General features: G+C 35.1%; 1 protein-coding gene across 5 annotated transcripts in view; it reads right to left on the reverse strand.

Moving 5' to 3' along the window:
- The window catches only part of NOX4 (NADPH oxidase 4), a 168,902-nt gene that overhangs the window by 116,689 nt on the left and 30,766 nt on the right, over window positions 1-21,447 (reverse strand). For 4 of the 5 annotated variants that reach the window (XR_005217526.1, XM_037841026.1, XM_037841028.1 and 1 more), the window contains 3 exons: window positions 14,618-14,728; window positions 12,924-13,008; window positions 4,078-4,175 (listed from right to left, as the gene is read on the reverse strand). Coding sequence is in view for 4 of the 5 variants with exons in the window: in XM_037841026.1 (XP_037696954.1) it covers window positions 4,078-4,175; window positions 12,924-13,008; window positions 14,618-14,728 (294 nt within the window). In the remaining variant the exon portion in view is untranslated. The remainder of the gene's footprint in view (window positions 1-4,077; window positions 4,176-12,923; window positions 13,009-14,617; window positions 14,729-21,447) is intronic. The other variant, XM_037841027.1, reaches the window with a different exon arrangement.

Consider the following 21,447-nt stretch of genomic DNA (forward strand, 5'->3'; position numbering starts at 1 on the left):
TTGAGGTAAGGGATTGAAGTTAACTCCCTTTCTACTTTCTGGAAAAGTTTAGTCCTCAATAGATTTTTGGATTTTATTTTTCATCCTCATGGTACTTAATATTGCACATAACTCTGAATCTGCAGTCAGGTCATGCTATATCAGGTAGGAATCCATTTATATGGTGTGATTTCAGGGACCATGAATAAGGACCTCTTTCCCAAGAATAGTTCCTTACCTGGAACTATTGATTTATACCCCTAGTAGTTTATTGATTTATACCCCTAGTAGTAGACACATGGCCAAAGGGTAATCTGGAGAAACACAATAAACAACTAGTAATATCATAAAACAGGTGGAGAAAAATTGTAACAATGCAAATATTAACAAATAGTCATTGAAAACCAGAATATGGAACAATTAATATGCCATGGAAAGAAGATGGAACATGAGAGTAAGAGGTAGTTTCACAGATGACAAGAAGAGGCAGATTTAGGGAGCCCGTTAAGTATGTGCACCAGTCAAAAACCAGAGCAGAGGTCATTCCAGGCACAAAGTGAGAGCACAAAGAAAGAATAATAAAGTGCATGACATACATGCATTTTTTTCAAAGACAATTCATGGAAGTATATATGTTTGTTTGTTTATTTTTGTACTGATTACATTAAAAAGTATAAACAAATTTTTTATAAATAAAATTATAAGCATATTTTACTTTCATCCTCACCTAGTGTAATGCGTAGTTCTTACTAGGTGCTTAATAAATATTTATTATAAGAAAGAAGAGAGGAAAAGAAAAAAAGTGAAAGAAGAAAGAAGAAAGGAAGGAAAGAAAGGGGAAAAATAAATTAAAACAATGAGTTATTCTCAATCCATCAGGTTAGCAAAAATTTAAAAAAAACAAAACACAGATGAAGTATGGAAATAGGTATTCTCATACCATTTTCAAAACTTTTGCATTCTCAAAACCCTGTAGGTAGAAATGTGTAAACTGGTGAAGGCTTTTTGGAGGGCATTTGGCCATGTTAATCAAAACTAAAAATATGCATACGTTTGGAACCAAAATTCTATTTCTTTCATCTGTGGTAGAGAAATACTAGAAGAAGTGTACAAAGAAAGAAATTTACTGCAGTGTGGTTCATACAAAAATTTGGACTCAACCATCTGTGAATAAGGAAAAGGTTGAATAAATTATGGCACAACCATATGAACAGAATGAGATAGATCTATATTTTCTGAAACAGCAAAAGTGCTAGACTATAGATATGCGGAAACAGCAATTTTCAGAGGAAGATGTATCACAAAATATAGCTAAAAATATCTTAGAGGAAAACATAAAATAATTAACTGTGGCTATCTTTAGACAGTAAGGGAAGATTTCACTTTTAATTTCATATATTTGAGCTTATATTAGTTTTGAAGTAAAATAGATTTAATGAGTAAAAGCCCTAAAAGGTCTAAAAGTATTGGAATGCTGAGAAAAAGTATGTTGCATAAAAATGATGGAACAACTAGAGTTGGCAAGACATATGAATTACAAAAACAAAAAGGAGAAACAAAGAAGGAAAAGAGAAACAAAGAAGGATATTGCGTTGCAGGAGCAGGGAGCAAATAACCCCATGTGATATGGATAGAGTGTACATGGGTAGAGGAATAGGGAGAAGTAGCAGGAAACAGACGTAAGTGGTGGTTCTGGGTCCAAAATTACATGAAAAGAGCTTCCATTTGCATGCTAAGGAGTTGGATTTTTCAGCTCAATGCTCTCTGCATTCTTATGGCTACCTGGTGAGCTTTTTAAAAATTTCCATGCCTGGGCCCCACCAAAGACCAATTAAATCATATTGCTGTTAAAAATACCCGTAGAGAAGATTTAGGCTGTATATATGTTGCCACAACTGAGAAAAAAAAAAAGACAGTCTAAATGGATGACAACTGAATGCCAGGGATGACCCTGGACGGGATCTGAGGATGGAGGAGAGGAGGCTCAAAGGGACACAGTTGAGACATAAGGAAAAAAAAAAAGGAAATATAGAATGTAAGTTTTGTATCAATGTTGAAAAGCTTGTACTTCTTAGCTGTGCTTAATGGGATTGCATAAAAGAATGTTCTTGTTCATGGGAATTGTATATGTGAATTATAGTGTTTGTTCAAGGATGTGTGCAGCTAGGTCTCATATGTTCAGAAGACAGAGCAACAGATGATGGATGATAGATAGGGAGGGAGGAAGGGAGGGATGGAGGGAAAGAAATAGTGGTGTGACAGCATGTTAAAGTTGGTGGATTCCAATTAGAATGGCTGCCATTAAACAAACAGGAAACTACAAATGCTGGAGGGGATGTGGAGAAATTGGAACTCTTATTCGTTGTTGGTGGGACTGTATAATGGTTCAGCCACTCTGGAAGTCAGTCTGGCAGTTCCTTAGAAAACTAGATATAGAGCTACCATTCGATCCAGCGATTGCACTTCTCGGTATATACCCGGAAGATCGGAAAGCAGTGACACGAACAGATATCTGCACGCCAATGTTCATAGCAGCATTATTCACAATTGCCAAGAGATGGAAACAACCCAAATGTCCTTCAACAGATGAGTGGATAAAGAAAATATGGTATATACACATGATGGAATACTACGCGACAGTAAGAAGGAACGATGTCGTGAAACATATGACAACATGGATGAGCCTTGAAGACATAATGCTAAGCGAAATAAGCCAGGCACAAAAAGAGAAATATTACATGCTACCACTAATGTGAAGTTTGAAAAATGTAAAACAAATGGTTTATAATGTAGAATGTAGGGGAACTAGCGATAGAGAGCAATTAAGGAAGGGGGAACAATAATCCAAGAAGAACAGATTAGCTATCATGGGTAAATTTAATGTTCTGGGAATGCCCAGGAATGACTATGGTCTGTTCATTTCTGATGGGTATAGTAGGAACAAGTTCACAGAAATGTTGCTATATTAGGTTACTTTCTTGGGGTAGAGTAGGAACATGTTGGAAGTAAAGTAGTTATCTTAAAAAAAAAAAAGTTGGGGTATCAGGGGAGGGGGGTCAGGGTATGCTGGAGTTCTGTGTATGGGGTTTGGTTTGTTTTTGCAACTGTTCCTATAACTTTGAATTTATTTCAAAAACAACAACAAAAAGAAAATACCCGTAGAGGCAAGGGACTTATCAAAGGCTGCTTGCCGTTATGGTTTTGTGGCTTCTTTCTCTGTTCACTGTTATTTTTTTTCTTTTGTTTTGTTAAGGGAGGTAAGCTGCCCACAGATTACTGCATTATCACTGCATTATTAACCTACATAGCTCTGGTGACACGTGGAGGAAAGAATGGAGTGGGGCAAGATGGAGAATGATCTTTTTATGTCATTACCAGACTTAATCAGCAGAAGAGGGCATGGTCTTGGTCAAATGGGATTTGGAGCAGTTAGGTTTGAATGTGGTCTTAGCAGCATGAGGACAGTACCAAGCCACAGACACCTACTGGCCAGGTGCTGGCCCTGCAACTTGCACGTATAATTTCATTTCATGGGCTACTTCACATGGAGGGAAATGCCCCTAAGTCAGATGCTGCTTGCTACAGAATTCATCCAAAGGTCACCTCTTCCGAGGATCAAAAAAACAAACACAAAACAAAAACAGAATAAATCATGAAAACTCAGTAATTTTTTAAAAGTCACATAAACTGATTATCCAGGATCTACAAATAATCAAGTTGCTTTCCTGCCCTTTCCCCTGCAAGAGCAGTATTTGGGTTATTAAATGATTTTTACCCTGTAATGGCACTGTCAACATTCTCTGCTAAATGATAGGAATTAGATAAAAAGTGCTGAGAAGCAGAAGGCAGCCCTGAGTGGCAACCATCTGAACACTGAAGAATTTTAAAAGTAGGCACTCTCCAAACTCCCATTTTCAGCTGAAAAGACTACGAAATAGTAATTACCTATATTTTCTATTGAAAACGAATAAAACTCAACTTGACAACTGTATTTTAAAAGCACTCAAAAGGAGCAGCAAGGTACAAATTTCCTGTGAATACCAGACCCTCATTAGCCATCCCACAAATGAAAGGAAAATGGGAAGACAGACCACCCACCTCATCTCGGTATCTTGCTGCATTTAGTTCCACGAAATCCTCACTGTAGTTCACTGAGAAGTTGAGGACATTCACCAGATGGGCAGCCACGTGCACACCTACAGAATCACACCAGACACAAGTCAGTGGGATTTTCATATTTGCTCTACAGCAAGGAATTAGTTCCTCTCCCTAGGTAATACAGAGTCAAACTTTGACAGCTATATGAGCAATGACATATTAAAGACAAGAGTGAAGTTTTAAAGATACAAAAGAACTTAGTATTATAAATGACAAATAGGGTGGGATGGGGAGGGATGGTTTGGGTGTTCTTTTTTTACTTTTATTTTTTATTCTTATTCTGATTCTTTCTGATTAAGGAAAATATTCAGAAATAGATTGTGGTGATGAATGCATAACTCTATGATCGTACTGTGAACAGTTGATTGAATACCATGGATGATTGTATGGTATATGAATATATTTCAATAAAACTGAAATAAAAAAAAAAGAACTTAGTATTAAAATTTAGAGAAATTATTAAAAACGAGTGAAGTTTTAAGATACTAAAGAACTTAGTATTAAAATCTAGAGAAATCAAATTTTCAAAGGCTAGAATGAAATAACCCTAGTAAGTCAGATTTCAGAAATCTTGACACACACACACAAATGCATTCACACACAGACACATACACGTGTGACTAATTTGTATGTATGTATAAATGTATATATGTGCATATATTTATTATATTTATTTATTTAAGTAATTCTTGAGTATTTTAGATGTTTCAAATCTTCCATTCCTGACGTATATCTTGCATACTTTTTATTGCCACTGTACCTACAATATAGGCCTACTGAAAAAATTTTAATGAGCTGATGTTTTCACAACCACAGGGTGAAACCATAATATCCTAAACTCAATAGCAAGTGTCAGGAACCTCTTTCACAGGACAGAAACTCAGGAAAATAATAATCACCATTTAATAAATAATCTATATACAACAGCACAGTAAACAGAAAGCTCAACTGACTCAGAGCTCATAGAAGATAAAAATGTAAATTAGTAAAGATTTGAAGGCAAACTTATTTTGGCACAGCTCGGGAAAAAGAAGAAGATGACCTGTGCCCTGGCTCATCTCACCCCTCCTTCTCTCAACCTTTTTTTATAGTAGAAATAAGATTAGAACTAACATGACATTGTATTGTATTGGAAAGAACATCTTGGCCACATTGCTTACCAAACAAAGCCTCGGTTTGCTTTCCTACAAAATGATAGTGACAGATATTCAATGAGATAAGTGATCTGAAATTGCTTAGTAAACCATTACAATTTATACAAATATGAACTGTACTGGTTCAAAAGAAGAAATGAGCTGGAAAACAGAACACTGTACAATCCCCTCCAACCTAGAATATGAAATCTAGAGAGGCCAGTTACTCATAAAGACAAATGAAATCAAATCTAAAAGCTTCTTGAAGGACTTACAAGCTCCTGGATATAACCAAATTGAAGGGGAAATGAAGGGTCAAATGAAAAGTGGACAGGAAGCTGGAAATAGGCTAATTAACAAGCAAGAATAGGTGCCCACTGTGTGTTTTATGCATATTTTTCTGTAAACCTACAAATTCTCTAATTAAAAAAGAAATCATCTTGCTCAGGGAGCAAGAGTGAATGATGCAATTGGAAAAAAAAAAAAAAAAAAAGTTTCCCAAGGAAGTAAAACAGAGTGTCTAGAGGAAACTCAAACATAGCAAAGGTATAAAACATTATTTAAGCAAAATTGTCTGTCTCCTATATCTATATCAATCCTACAATCTATAGTAAAAAATAGGCATGTCATCAGCAAGATGTCAGAGAAAGACATTCCAAAATCATATCTCCCAAACAGAATCTTTGAAAAACAAGCAGAAACTGTCAGAACAAACTTTCTCAGAACTCTAGAAAACAAGGAAAGGTTTACAGTAATTAAAGAAACGCTGAATCTAGAAAAAGGCAACCTGAATACAGTAGGAGAATCTTGTGGTGTTTCTACTAGCTCCTCCCCACCCTCTCTCTAACTGAGTCTCGTGGCACCTCACGATCGCAATGTGAATCCTTGGTCCTCTTTCCAGACAGAGCAGAGCACTCTTTATTCACAGTGTGGGGTATATGTGTGCAAACTCCATCCCATCTGGTTGCTGCCTAAAGAACTAATGCAAGGAACTCATGCCTGCTCCCCTGTCCCAGAACTCACTCTGAATGAGAAGTGGTTGGTTTGAGGTTGGTTTGATTCCTAAAACAGAGTGAGGGAACAATAAAACAAATCAATAATTGAACTTCACACCTTGAGAAATTAGAAAAAGTAAAGAAAACTAAACCCAAAGTTGGCAGAAGGAAGGAAACAATGAAGATTAGACAGAGATAAATGAAATAGAGAATAGAAAAACAAAGAGAATTGTTGAAACCACAAAGTTGGTTCCGAGGAAGGATCAATAAAATTGACAAACCTTTAGCTAGACTGACAAAGAGATAAAGAGAGAGGCCAGAAATAACTCAAATCAGAAATGAAAGCGGGAACATTACCACCAACCCTACAGAAATAGAAAGGATCACAAGAGAATACTATGAACAAAGTATGCCAACAAATTGGATCATCTGGATGAAATGGATAAATTCCGAGAAACACACAAATTGCCTATGGACTCAAGAAGAAATAGAAAATCTCAACAAACCTATAACAAGTAAAAGATTAAATCAGTAATCAAAAACCTCCCGACAAAGAATACCCGCAGACCAGATCACTTCACTGGTGTTTTCTATCAGTCTTTCTCAAACCCCACCCCATCCCCCTCAAAAAAACCAAAGAGGAATGAACAATTCTTATCTCATTTTATGAAGCCAGCATTATTATTCTGGTACCAAAGCCAAACAAAGATAATGCAAGGGAAAAAAAAAAACTACATACCAATATTCTTCGTGAATACAGATACAACAAAACACCAGTAAACTGAATCCAACAGTACATTAAACGGATTAAAAGCCATGATCAAGTGGGATTCATCCCAGGAAAAAAAGACTGATTCAATGTAAGAAAATAAATCAATGCAATATATCACATTAACAGAAAGAAGTAAAAGAACCATTTGATCACCTTAATAAATGCAGAAAAGGTATCTGAAAAAATCTAGCATCCTTTTTTAATGAAAACTAGTAACAGAAGGTAACTTTCTTAACATAATAAAGGGAATATTTGAACATTTTACAGTTAACATCATACTCAGTGGTGAAAGAATGAAAGTTTTCCTCCTAAGTTCAGGAACAAGATGCCTGGTTTCACCACTGCTGTTTAGCATTGTACCAGAATTTCTGGCCTGAGCAATTAGGCAAGAAAAGGAAATAAAAGGCTACTTGTAGAGCCATGATTCTATACATATAAAATCCCAAAGAATCCTCATGAAAGCTACTAGAGCTAATAAAATGTTCATCAAAGTTGCAAGGTACACAAAAATCAGTTGTGCTTCTATATACCAGCAATGACCAGTAAAGGAAATCAAGAAAACAATTCAGTTTAAAATAGCATCTAAAGGAATAAAGTAAATAAGAATAAATTTAAGCAAGACTACACTGAAAACCACACTGAACTACAAAACGTTGCTGAAAGAAATTAAAGAAAATTAATGCATTAGAAACTTAACATTGTTAAAATGGCAATACCACTCAAAGTAACATACAAATTCAACACAATCCCTATCAAAATTCCAGCAGCCTTGTTTGCACAGATAGAAAAGTCAATCCCCAAATTCAAACTGAATTGAAAATGCTCCAAATAATGAAACATCTTGAAAAAGAAGAACAAAGTCAGAAATCTTACTTTAGTAGTTGGAGGTTACATAAGGGATATTAGTCTATAGTGTTCTTTTCTTGTGATGATTTTATTTGGGTTTAGTATCAGAGTAATAATGCTGTCCTTGTATTTTTTCATTGGTTCCAATTTCAAAAGTTATTACAAAGCTACAGCAATCAAAAGAATGTGGTTCTGGCATAAGGACAGACAAATAGCCCAATGGAATAGAACTGACAGTCCAGACATAAGTCCTATAGCCAATTAATTTTTGACAAGGCTACAAAGTTTATTCATTGAGGACAGAGTACTCTCATCAACAAATAGTACTGGGAAAACTGGATATCCAAATGTGATGGAATGAAAAAACTGGGTTCCTATCTGACATGATTTACAAAAACTAACTCAAAATTGATAAAGGACTTAAATTGAGATCTAAAACCATAAAATTCTTAGAAGAAATCATAGGAGAAACTCCTTAGGACCCCTGTATTTGGCAATTAATATTTACATATGACACCAAAAAAACATGAGAAACAGAAAAGGAAAGATAAACTGGACCATCAAAATGTAAAACTTGCCCATCAACAAATATTATCAAGAAAGTGAAAAGACAACCTACAGAGTGGGATAAAATAGCTGCCAAATATACATCTGTTAAAATCCAGAGTACATAAAGAACTGCTACATCTCAAGAATCAAAAGACAACCGCATTAAAGAATGGGCAAAGGACTTTAGTAGACATTTCTCCAAAGACATACAAATGGTCAAGAAGCACACGAAAAGATGCTCAGCATCACTGGTAATCAGGAAAACGCAAACCAAAACCACAATGAGATACCACTTCACACCCACTAGGATGGCTATTATTTACAAAAATAATAAGAAGAAGAAAATAATAAGTGCTGAAAAGGATGTGGAGAAATAGAAACCACATTGCTAGTGGCACTGTAAAATGGTGCAGCCACTGTGGAAAATAATTTGGCAGTTCCTCAGAAAGTTGAAAATAGAATTACTGTATGACCCAGAAAACCGACTTCTTGGTATGTACACAAAAGAACTGAAAGCAGGGGCTCAGATATTTGCAGACCAATATTTATAGCAGCATTATTCACAAGACTCCAAAGGTGGAAGCAATCTAAGTGTCCATCAGCAGATGAACAGATAAACAAAATGTGATATATACACAATGGAATGAAGGTCTGAGGTATGCTACAATATGGATGAAACTTGAAGACATTGCATTGAGTGATAGAAGCCAGATACAAAAAGACAAATATTGTATGAACTCACTTATATGAAATACATAGAAGAAACAAATTTCATAGACACAAATAGTAGACTGAAGGTTACCAGGAACCAGGGAGAAAAGGAGTTCTTGCTTAATGGGTGTAGAGTTTCTGTTTGAGGTGATGAAAAAGTTGGAGTAATGGATATTGGTGATGGTAGTACCATATTGTGGCTACAATTAGTATTACTTAATTGCATACTTAAAAGTAATTAAAATGGGAAACTGAGTTGCATATGTTACTACAATAAAAAGTGTTTAAAAATGGGCAAAGGACTTGAATAGATATTTCTCTAAAGGTTTATAGATGGTCAATAAGTACATAGAAAGTTGCTCAACATCATTAACCATTAGTTATATGCAAATTAAACCCACATTAACATGACACTTCACACACATTAGGATAGCCATTCTTGATTTTTAAAAAATGGAAAATAACAAGTGCTGTCAAGCATGTAGAGAAATCAGAAGCCTTGTGTATTGCTGGTGGTGATATAAAATCATGCAGCCACTACGGAAAACAGTTTGGCTGTTCTTCAAAACGTTAAACATAAAATTACCATATAACCAGAATTCTACTCCTAGGCATATGCCAAAAGAACTGAAAGCAGAGGTTCAGACACATACTTGTATATGAATATTCATAGCAGCAAATTCACAGTTGCCAAAAGGTGGCAATAAAACAAGTGTCCATTGACAGATGAACTGATAAACAAAACATGGTAGATACATATGAGGAATACTATTCAGCCATAAGAAGAATGACGTTCTGTAGCCATGCTCATGGATGAATTCTGAAAACATTATGCTAAGTGAAATAAGCCAGTCACAAAAGGTCAACTATTATATGATTCCAATTATGAAATATCTAGAACAAGCAAATTCATAGAGACAGAAAGTAGAATAGGGGTTACTATGGGATGGGGGTATCAGGAATAGGGAATTATTGCTTAATTGGTACAGAATTTCTGTTTCGGATGAGGAAAAAGTTTTGGTAATGGATGGTGGTGATGGTGATTGTAAATATGATTAATACCAATGAATTTTACACTTACAAATGGTTAAAACAGCAAATTTAATGGTGTATATATATATATAATCAAAATAAATAATAAAACAAATAGGAAAATAGATAGATAGATAGATAGGTAGACAGACAGGCAGGCAGAGATGAAGTTGTCTAGTATAACATCAAAAGACCGTGGCTCAAATCCTGGTTTCCTAACTGGGTGGCTTGAGGTGAGTTGCTTAAACTGCAGAAGCCTCAGTTCACTCTTCTGCGGAAGAGAAATGACGATACATGCCCTGTGGAGCTGTTGTAAGGATTAAATGATGATGATGAAGATGATTTGATAACTTATGATGATGATGATGACAATTATTATTATAATTAATGTGTTTGTACTGACGCAGAAAGAGCAATAGCTGTATCACAAAAAAGAAAAAAGTGAAAGGCATTAGATGCCGAAGTCTTTGGGAAAAATTCTTGAAGGATAAAAATGTTACACACTGCATTTTCCACCATGTATTTTGTCAGAATAAATTTTTCCTAGAGAAAGAACAAAGAAAACCCAGCTGAAGAAATCCCTTTTGTATTCTTCTAAAAATATGTCCATTTAAACACAGAAGTCACACAAAGTTGCCAGTTGGCTTCCCAAATCCTCCAAACATTTACTTCTTTAATTACAAGGTACAAAAAAAAAAAAAAAAAAAGAAAAAGAAAAACAAGTGATCAGTAAAACAAACAAACAAAGATCAACCTTACTTATAATAAAAGAAACATAAAATTGAAAATATAAGATACCACTTCTCTCCCTTATAACTAGCAAAGTTAAGAAAAAAAAAAAAAATAAAGAAGCAGAAGAATACAATCTTTATTGGCTTGAATGTAAGGAAATGAAAAAACTTCATTGCTAAAAGTGTTTCTGGACACGAAAACATTCTGAAGAAAATTTGGTAATGAAAATTATAAGCCTTAAAAATAGCTGTGACATAAACAAACACAAGGACATTTTTTTAATCACTATGACATTTTTGTAATAAAAATTTTAAATTTATATAAAAATAACAAATAAGTGGTGGTCTATCCATTTGATAAAATAATATATGGGAATTAATAGAAATGTTTAATACATATCAAGTAGAAAAATATATTCAACTTCTTACAAAGGACTTTAAGATCAAAAGAATTCAGGAATTCTAATTTTAGGCAAAACAGAGGAAGCTTCACCAGGCACTTTGTACAGATTCTCTCATTTAATTCTCAGAACAAAACAATGATGTAGGTAGACTCATCCTTATTTAACATGCATAAAACTAAGGTTAAGAAAGGTAATCTAGCCAAGGTCAGACCATTAAGGAGCAGCAGAGTTCAGACCCTGTTTATCCAATTCAGGAGCACAAGCTCATTCATGGAATACTCTACACTATTTCAGTCTTTTGAGTGTTCCCCAGTTGAACTAGATATTTGAACACAATCACAGTTAAAACAAATCAAGCACAAATGTGGCAAGTTTCCTGATCTTGCTCCATTTCTGACTGTTCACCCTCCCTTAACCCTAATCTATCCCCAATCCTTCCTTACTTACCACACCCCTAGTCTTCATCTCATCCTGAACACTTAACCCATCCACAGCCTTGAGCTGCACTGGAGTCCTAATCCCATCACTGACCCTCTCCCAATCTCTCACCTCCAGAGCTCAAGATTACGGAAGAGAAGACACTCAGGGACAGAAGAGTGAAGATGCCTGTTTCAACAATACTCAGCAATTACAGAAGGATGAAAGTTTGATTTTTTTGTAATGGCTACATCAAAACATTCCTGAGGCAAAATGCCCATACATAAAAGGCCAATCAAAATGTACTTAACATCAAAACAGCTTTGTCATATCAAATAATGGCCAAGTCAAAATGCCAGGTGCAATGCCACTGGGATAATTAAAACCCAAGATTATAAATTATAATAGCCAGTTCCATTATAAGAAATGTATGTGCATATTCTCATTTTAACCTTACCACTAACTATGAGATAGGTGCTGCCATCAATTCATTTTTCAGTTAAAAATACAACAAACTGAGGATCAGAGAAGTAACATCACACAGTAAGGAAGGCAGCTGAGGATAAAATCTAGGCAATCCAACTCCAGAGTCCATGTATGTAATCACTGTTTATTATTTTCTGTTCCATAAATGTGAAAAGTATCACATAAATGCTCAAGATAAAAATTTATTTTAAAATTGTTCTTAAAAGCCAAATGTTTGTCATTTTATTTTTTAACTTGGAATGGAGCTAAACAAATTTCTACAAATTTTGGCATTTGATATTCTACACAATTATTCATATCAAATAAACATTTGTCAAACATAATTTAGGGTGGAATCATAGTCTATGAATATACAGTTCACATTCTAATTTTCATGCACTTTTAAACTTACATCATATCGTGACTAGTAAAGCTGGAAAACATTTAGCCTGCTTCTTCCATCTTTCTAAAAGAAATTATTTATTTTCAGGAAATAGCTATTATCAGCTTGGAGGTCAAAATTCTGGACATTACAATGCAAAAAATCATAAGACACTCATTTATTATAGTTCCCCCTATGCAACCCAACTTAAGCATATGAAAGAGAAAACTAAGCTATATAATAAGAAAATCACAATTTGATAGCAGCAGATAACTTACACAACAATAAAAATACCATTTATAAAATTTTTAATTCTAATGTAATATTTAACCCCTTTTGGTTTTCTCACCTGAGAAAATACAGATAGTAACACCACAGGTTATATGGAATGTTCTGCTTTTATCCAACAATCTTCTTGTTCTCCTGCTTGGAACCTAAATAAAATAATTTAACTTGGTAAAATGATGCAACAAATAGGATATATATACAAAGTTTTCACTGTTGCATTGTTTACAATATCAAAATTTTGGCAATATGGAAAAGACCTGTCAAAAAGTTGTGAGATGATTTATGAAACACTTTGAAATAATTAAGGAGAATGTCAGAAGTTTATATGTACTGATATGGAAAGATTTGCACGATATATTGGAAGGTAAAAAAGTTATGAAACATAAACTACACTGTGATCCTATATTATTTAAAATTAATCATATTAAATATTAATATATATACAACAGATATTTACCCCAAACTGCTGTCAGTATTTGTCCTGGCTGGGTGAGATTTGGGGAAACTTTCACTGACTATTATGCATGTTTCTAGAATAATCTGAATTTCACAATATGTATGATTTCTTTTTGTGGTTTAAAAATAAGTTATCCTTTTTTTTTTTAAATGAAGCAATGTCATCTTGATGTTATAGAATAAGATCAAGTATCTTTGAATACTTATGATTCACACTGAGGAACAATTCTTTATGACTTATTAAATACTGAGAGACTTAGGTGGGCGCTTTTAATTTCCTGCCACTTACCTTTTTCTTCATGCCAAGCTGGTGGCCAGCCACAGGGATTAAAACCTAGCATTTTATAATTGTAGGCTGCTTAGGGAAAGAGATATTACTACAAGTTACTGCCTTATAAGTAAAGAGCTTCCGAGTAAAATTATTTGAAAAGACTGAGAAATTTTGCTTCAGTAAATCCACTCATATGAACTTCACAGAATATCAAAGCCACCTCAAATTAACAAATTCTTTAAAATATCAGTGTCTATCCAGTGGAAACTTACTATCTTAGTGAGGAAAGAGACACACGCACACATATGCACACACATGAGGAAAACTGAAGGGAAAAAAAATCTCCATTTAGTTTTAATAAAAGGACTGTCAAAGTACTTCTCTGTTTTCTTGGATCTTTCATTTTACTACAATGAATAAATAAATATTACACTATTATTTTACTAAGACATCTTTTTCAAGGCTGTTACACAGCTCAAAACATGTCTGTGTTTTAAGTAGAGACGTTACTCCAAACACCAGCAATCATCCCATTTTTTCTCAAGTCATGGGGCTCTTGGGTGCTCAGCTGGATTTAACTGAATGAGAATACAGAATCTCAGAGAGGCACAGTATAGTGGACAGACCTCAGAACTGGGATGATCACAGCTCTGCCATTCACCATCCTTATGACCTGGGCAAAGTTCTTTAAACTCTCTATGTCTGTTTCCTCGTCTGTAAAACAGACCTAAAAATACCTGCTTGCAGAATTATGGGAGGATTCATGAGTATATGTGAAGTGCTTAGCAGAGTGCCTGTGAACAACACTGTCAACAACAACTATTTCTATTATCCTCTGCGCTGTTCCAGCATTGAAGAGTAGCTCGCTGGTCATCGTCACAGGTAACATGCTCCTTACTGTCATCTTTGAAGCAACCACTCTAGAAGGTCAGAACGTACTATAATGACAACTAAGCAGGACCAACATGCTAGTGTTACACCTGATTTTTCTGCTGGAATCTGTGGCTAGGATTTTTTTTTTTTCTTACCTTTTGGGATCCTCGAAGATAAGCCAGGAGGGTTCGGCACATGGGTAAAAGGATAAGGCTGCAGTTGAGGTTAAGAACAGATGCAGAGGCTCTGCTTAGACACAATCCTAGCTGAACAAACAAGGCAAGGGTCAAAAAACAGGCAAAGACAAAAGACGACTACAAACAGCCCTGGCCTGGCATACAGGCTGCAGGTCTCCCTGCTCGTCCTTTAAGGATCAAGGCAGATGCCAACTTCTTCAAGAGTCATGAATAATCCTTCCTCCTTCTTCACCCCAAATACCCCTAAGAGAAACATTTCCTTCAGCTTTGCACTACTCCCCTGAAACTTAGAACTTGTTTCACTTCTGCTAGTGTTACAGGCACGCAAGAACCTTCAATGCAAGGTCAATTTCTTTTTCTGCCCCCATCATAGTGTTCTGGGGCTTAAGAGCCCTAACAAACCTCAGTATATTATGCACTTCCAAACTACTGCAATATTTGTTTCTTTGTTCACTGATAAGGATGCAAGAATTTCAAACAAGGTGTTTTCATTTCTATTCTCTCTGGAACACTCAGCCTCCACACAACCCATCCCCTTACACATCACTACTTGCCTCCAAACTCTTCATCTTACTAACTCTTCTTATCTTTCAGGTTTCATCTTAAACACCACTCCTCTAGAGTTCTTCCCTCATCCTAAACTAGCAAAGACCCCACTGTTAGAAACATTCCTATTGCTTTCTGTACCTCCTTCATTATAATATTGTCTCACTTTTTTTTTTTTTGTTTTGCTTTAAGAATCCTGGGATTTATTTAGTTATAAATTACCCAGACAACCACCCCACTTCTCTCTCTCTGTTTTTTTTTTAATTCAGTTTTATTGAGATATATTCACATACCATACAATCATCCATGGTGTACAATCAACTGTTCACAGTACCATCATATAGTTGTGCATTCATCACCCCAATCTATTATTGAACATTTTCCTTACACCAGAAAGAATCAGAATCAGAATAAAAAATAAAAATAAAAAAGAACACCCAAATAATCCCCCCATCCCACGCTATTTTTCATTTAGTTTTTGTCCCCATTTTTCTACTCATCCATCCATACACTGGATAAAGGGAGTGCGAGCCACAAGGTTTTCACAATCACACTGTCACCCCTTGTAAGCTACATTGTTATACAATCATCTTCAAGAGTCAAGACTACTGAGTTGGAGTTGATAGTTTCAGGTATTTACTTCTAGCTATTTCAATAAATTAAAACCTAAAATGTGTTATCTATGTAGTGTGTGAAAATGTCCACCAGGGTAACCTCTCAACTACATTTGAAATCTCTCAGCCATATTGCCTCACTTTTTATTGCAGTCACTTGTGTTCAGGGTCCTCCATTCCCTGGTAGACAGTGAGCTCTGCAAAGGAAGGGAGCTTGTCTGTCTTGCTCACATCTGTATCTGCCTGAGTCTATCAGAGTCCCCATACCTTGCATATAGTAGATGCTTAAACATATTTCTGAAGAGATGAATGGATGAAAGGATGAAAAGAAGTCTTAAAACTCTGATGCCTACACCAGTTCATTTTTAGCATTTTTGGCTAGATGCCACCACTCCTCCCCAGCTGAGTCTCCTCCCCTTTCTAGATGCTCCTTTTCATCCCCATGCTTCCCTCTGGCAAACAAAATTATAGTCTCTTTCCTGGTGGGATGACCTCCTTCAATTGGAACAGTATTTATAAGTAATAGGGAACCTAAGACAGAACAGGGAAGGTAATAAAAAATGTACTTTTGATTATTGAAGTGGAGGCTTCTCTGCAACTAAATACTATGCATAGAGAAGGCTTTGATACCTGAAGCTCCCATTCCAAGGCCTTCCACAGCCTCAACCTCATCCAGAGAATTCAAAAGTACTTCTGTTTGGTTGTTTGTTTTTAAGTCAAAGGGCATATGGGGTTCAAGTCCGCATTGTAACAATTCTATTTTCTTAGAAACTGCATAATCTTGCCAATTCCCACTTGTTTATTCTAATCAATTAACAGATAATATAATGGAAGTAAGGCAGAGATTCAAGTTAACTGTATCACAGTGCTGGTAATCCGGTCTCTGCAGGGGAAAAAAGTCTGAGCTGTAGCGGATTTGCCGAATCTGCATCTAAATGCTCCAGCCATGACCAATTTCAAGCTACCAACATGTTGTCACTGAAGGCTGAGTTGGGAAGACATGAATGAGTAGCTCTCATGAGCTGGCATGAGCAGGCCCCGGCACACCGCTGGATATACCTGTGCCTCAAAGTCCTCATCTATTAATGGGGATAATCATGGCATCTAATTCACTGGGTTCCTGTGAAGAGCAAATGAATTTCATATATGTAACATTCTTAGAATTCTTACAATCCTGTCTAGAACTCTAGTGTACAATTAGCTGCTACTTATCACTCCACCAAATAGTGGAGGGTCTCATTGTGGGTCATACAAGGCAGGGATGAGGCAGTTCCATTAAGGATCTTGGCTCAATTCCCTCACCAAATTTCTCTGGGAATCCAGTCATTTACACTACAGAGCAAGAATAGTATGCAAAGGCCTCTTGGCAAATCCACAGACTTACTACAGACACTGAAATCATTCCAGAGACCACAGGAAGGGGGATGAGAAAGGATTGAAAAGATTAGCCACCTACAAACACAGCCCAAACATCTTTGCTGTAAGGGTCCCAGCTCCCCCTCTCAAATAAGATGGTGCCCTTGACAGCTGGAATTCATGTGCTTGAATATACATTGGGAGCAGGATACATCATAGTTGTTGGTTTTGTTTTTTGTTTTTTTTTACGCTCATATCCTCTGGTGATAGCTTATTTAAAGCATTGCCTCATATTAAAATAAATGAAAAAGATTATGGAATAGAATGTAAAGACGTTATCAGACTCAATACAGGCCAAGCACAATTTGAAGCACTTTACTTCATTCAGATATTAAAACTCCTGCAACTCCAGAGGTTATTAATATTATCATCCCTTTTATAAAAGTAAGGAAATTGAGATATAAAGAAGTTTAAAATTTACCCAACATCACACAACTAGGAAGTTTTGGAGCCAGAATTCAAACCCAGGGATTTTGGCTCAAGGATCTATCCTACTGATCACTACTTAACACTGATTCTTCAAACTGACTTTAAAGAAATGCCTAGGTCAGTGGCTGCCACACAGCATGCTATATGTATTTTGTTGAATGAATGGATGAATAAATGTTTGTGGTAAGCAGTTTTTTACAACATCCCTCAACCTCCCTTCCTTAACACCCTTTCCAACCCCAAGAAGGTATTTGTCCTTGTTCTTCTATTATCAAAGCCACTCTGAGGTAGAAATATTTGAGAAGCACTGGAGAAGGTCAGGGCCACTACTCACTAGGATTGCTACACAGTATGGTCAGGATGGAAAACTTAGTAAACTTATTCTCCGTTTCTTCCATTTGGCATATGACTTCGTACCTTGAACTTTTAGGCTTTCTCCTTTTCTATGAGTAAATAGTGAGACCCTCAAGACTAGATAACTATGCCTTTAATGCTTTCATATCACCTTACATTTTAATTTCAAATCTCCCTCAATTGTTTTTGAATGTATTTTTTAATTAATCCTCAGACCAACACTGAAAAGTAGGCTCAGCAGATGTTATCATCACACCTTCAGAGATGAAAATCTTTTACAAAATAATGACAGTGAAGTCTACAACCAGAAATTCTCACTTAATTGCCTTGGGGCAGGGCCTGAACATCAACGTTTTCAAAAACTTCCCACATTTTCAAATACTTTCCACATGATTCTAATGTGCAGTCTGGGTTAAAAATCACTATCGTAAGCTACTTAGCTAAATTATACTATTTACTCTATAAGTAAAAAACAATGCCAACCATTAAATCATAATAAGTAAATGAAATTGTTTATTTCTAACCCCCTGGCCAAATTTATTTTTAAAAAAATAGTTGAATTTTATATTAGAAAATACAAAAGTAAATATTCTAAATTGGCATAAATGAAAAACAAAACAACAGCAAAAACGATTTCACCTATAGAAAGCTGACATAATAAGGTAAACCAACATAAGATTTACCATTTCCTTAACATCTAATATGGAACAGGCTCTGAGCTAGTTGCTTGTAATGCATCCTAGCCAATTTTTTTTCCCCTAAAACCTTACAAGGTAAAAACTATTACAACTATTTTACGGATGAATTATGTAAGAGTCTACGAAGCAAACTTGCCCAAGTCATATAGCCAGTAAGAAATGAAGTTTGTCCTCTGTTCAGTATGACACTTTTCATCCCAGGATTAACCAAGGCAAAACATTTGGCACTGGAGAATATGGAAGGAAGAATATTAAATTAAGGGAGCTGAGGAAAGCCTGCCCCAGGATCTCCCATGGGTCTTATACCTTATGGCTAGGTGGCCAAAACAGGTCGTTAGTCATCCAGGGTTCTGGGGTTTGATCTCCTCTCAGACCTGATTGCTTCACTTCATTCCTTGGTCATGAGTTACCTCACTAGCCCTAGACAGAACCACTCCCTCTTCACCGGCATATTTATAAATATGCTTATGTGTCTTCTTAGACTTCAGACTTTCACTGAGCTGTCCATTGACTTGGTGCCTATAATTCCCACAAGGCTAGTCCCTAGAGAGACGGAAATCCCAAGGGCACCTCATCTCTCCTCACTCAATCTCCTAACTCTTGGGCGTAAGAAAACAGGAACTGAATTACTCCTTTCTGCTCTTTCATCACACCCAAGTCATTCACAGGTTTCTCAAAGGCAGGGACTGTGATCTTTGCACCTTTGTATCTTTAGCCCCTAGCACAATGGCAGTGTTCAGAAAATGTTTATTGAATTTAATTGACTCTTTAAAGACATGCACCATGAATTGATTAGTACTTTATGTGGTTACAACTCATTTATATACGTACTGTCTCCAGGGTAATTTTATTCGTGAAGCATGGTGGTCTACCAGTAATTTTAAAATGGTCAGCTTACAAGTCATGGGAAGGAGTTATAAAGTAGTCACTGAAATTCCATTGCTATTACCAGGAAAATAAAGTCCTTTTACCTACCTGAAATACAGTATTACATATGTGGATAAAGGAAAAAAAATTGTCTTTTACAAAAGGCAAGCACTTCAAGAAAATTAATTCCTAATTTCATTATTCTTACTCCAAGAATATATATGCAAATCCATCCATCAAAATGACACTCAATAAATCTTGAGTGAATAAATCAATGAATAAATAAAGGAGGAAAGGAGGGAAGGGAACAACATCAGTAAGTTAATAACAGAAGTTAATAACAAAAATTTAAGTCTCTTTCAAAAATCTTAAAAACTGGCAATTTTGAGGCCCTGAGGGAAACGTACAGCCTTATAAGCTTATATTATAAACATAAGAGATCTAAAACTTACTGAGCTAAGATTCTAACTTAAAAATGACAATAATATTAAGCAAATAAAACAGAAAAAGATAACAAAGAACAGAAACCAATGAACCAAAATTAAAAATACCATTGAGAAGAATGGCAAAGCAAGAAAGTTGGCTTTTTGCAAAAACTAACAAAATAGACAAATTTCACACAAGACTGATCAAAAGAGGAAAAAATCAAAAACAAATACAATATTATGGATAGAAAAGGGGCATAAATACTGATATAGCAGATTTTTAATAGAGAATACTATCAATGTACTTGACAACTTAGATGGAATAGATGAATATCTAGGAAAATATAGCTTAATAGTACTGTACAAGTGGAAAGAGAAATGTTAAGAGTCCTAAAATTATTAAAGAAGTTGAAGCAGTAGTTTAAAATCTTCCCACAAAAAACATCAGGTCCAACAGTTTTGCAGGTGTGCTCTATCAAACTTTCAATTAACAAATCATTTCAATCTCACGCAAATCCATCTTGAGGAAAAAAAGGATACTTCTTAATTCATTCAATGAGGCCAAAAGCAGAGAGGGACAGCAAACCAAAGAAAAAATTAGTAGCCCAGATCGGACCAAAATATGGGTGCAAAAATCCTACATAAAATCCAATCTAACAATATGTAAAAATATAGTATATCATGGTAAGTTGAATTTGTTCCAGAAATATTGTACTTTAATATTAGAAAAACTACATTTTCAGATTAAAGGAGGAAAAAGGCATGATTATCACAATAATGGCAGGAAAAAAACTGATTAAATTCAATATACATTCAGGTTAAAAAATAATAAAAGATGAAAATTTTTAAAAAATAATCTGGTTATAATCTAATAAAATATCTACCTAAAAAACCTTTCATAGAAGGACAAGGTTAACTACCACAGATGCTTTTTCAGTAGAGACATACAATAAAAATAGATTAAAATATAACATTTTGTAATGTTATTTAATGCATACTATTTAATATATATATAATATATTCATAAAAACTGTAGTTGCTTACTGATGATCTAATTATCTACATAGAAAATCCACAAGAACCTACAAACAAATTGACATCAATAATAAGAGAGTATATAAGGTGGCAGGATATAGGATAAAAATATAGAAGCCAACTGGACTGCTATATAAAAGCAAACATTAAAATCAAAAATATTTCATTTTATAAAACAACAAAAATTGTAAATTACCAAGGAATAAATCTAAGAAAAAAAGTGTTAGATTTATATGCAAAAAAAAAAAAAAAAACCTAAAAAATCTAAGTGAAGACCTAAGTAGATATATAACGTGTCATGTTTTTATGCAGGAGGTTTTAATATTGTGAAGATACCAATTTTTTCAAAATTGCTATATGAATTAATACACCTCCAATCAAAACCCTAACAGTTTTTATGAAGC

This window comes from Choloepus didactylus, chromosome 6 (genome assembly GCF_015220235.1).
Source record: "Choloepus didactylus isolate mChoDid1 chromosome 6, mChoDid1.pri, whole genome shotgun sequence".
Lineage (NCBI taxonomy): Eukaryota > Metazoa > Chordata > Mammalia > Pilosa > Megalonychidae > Choloepus > Choloepus didactylus.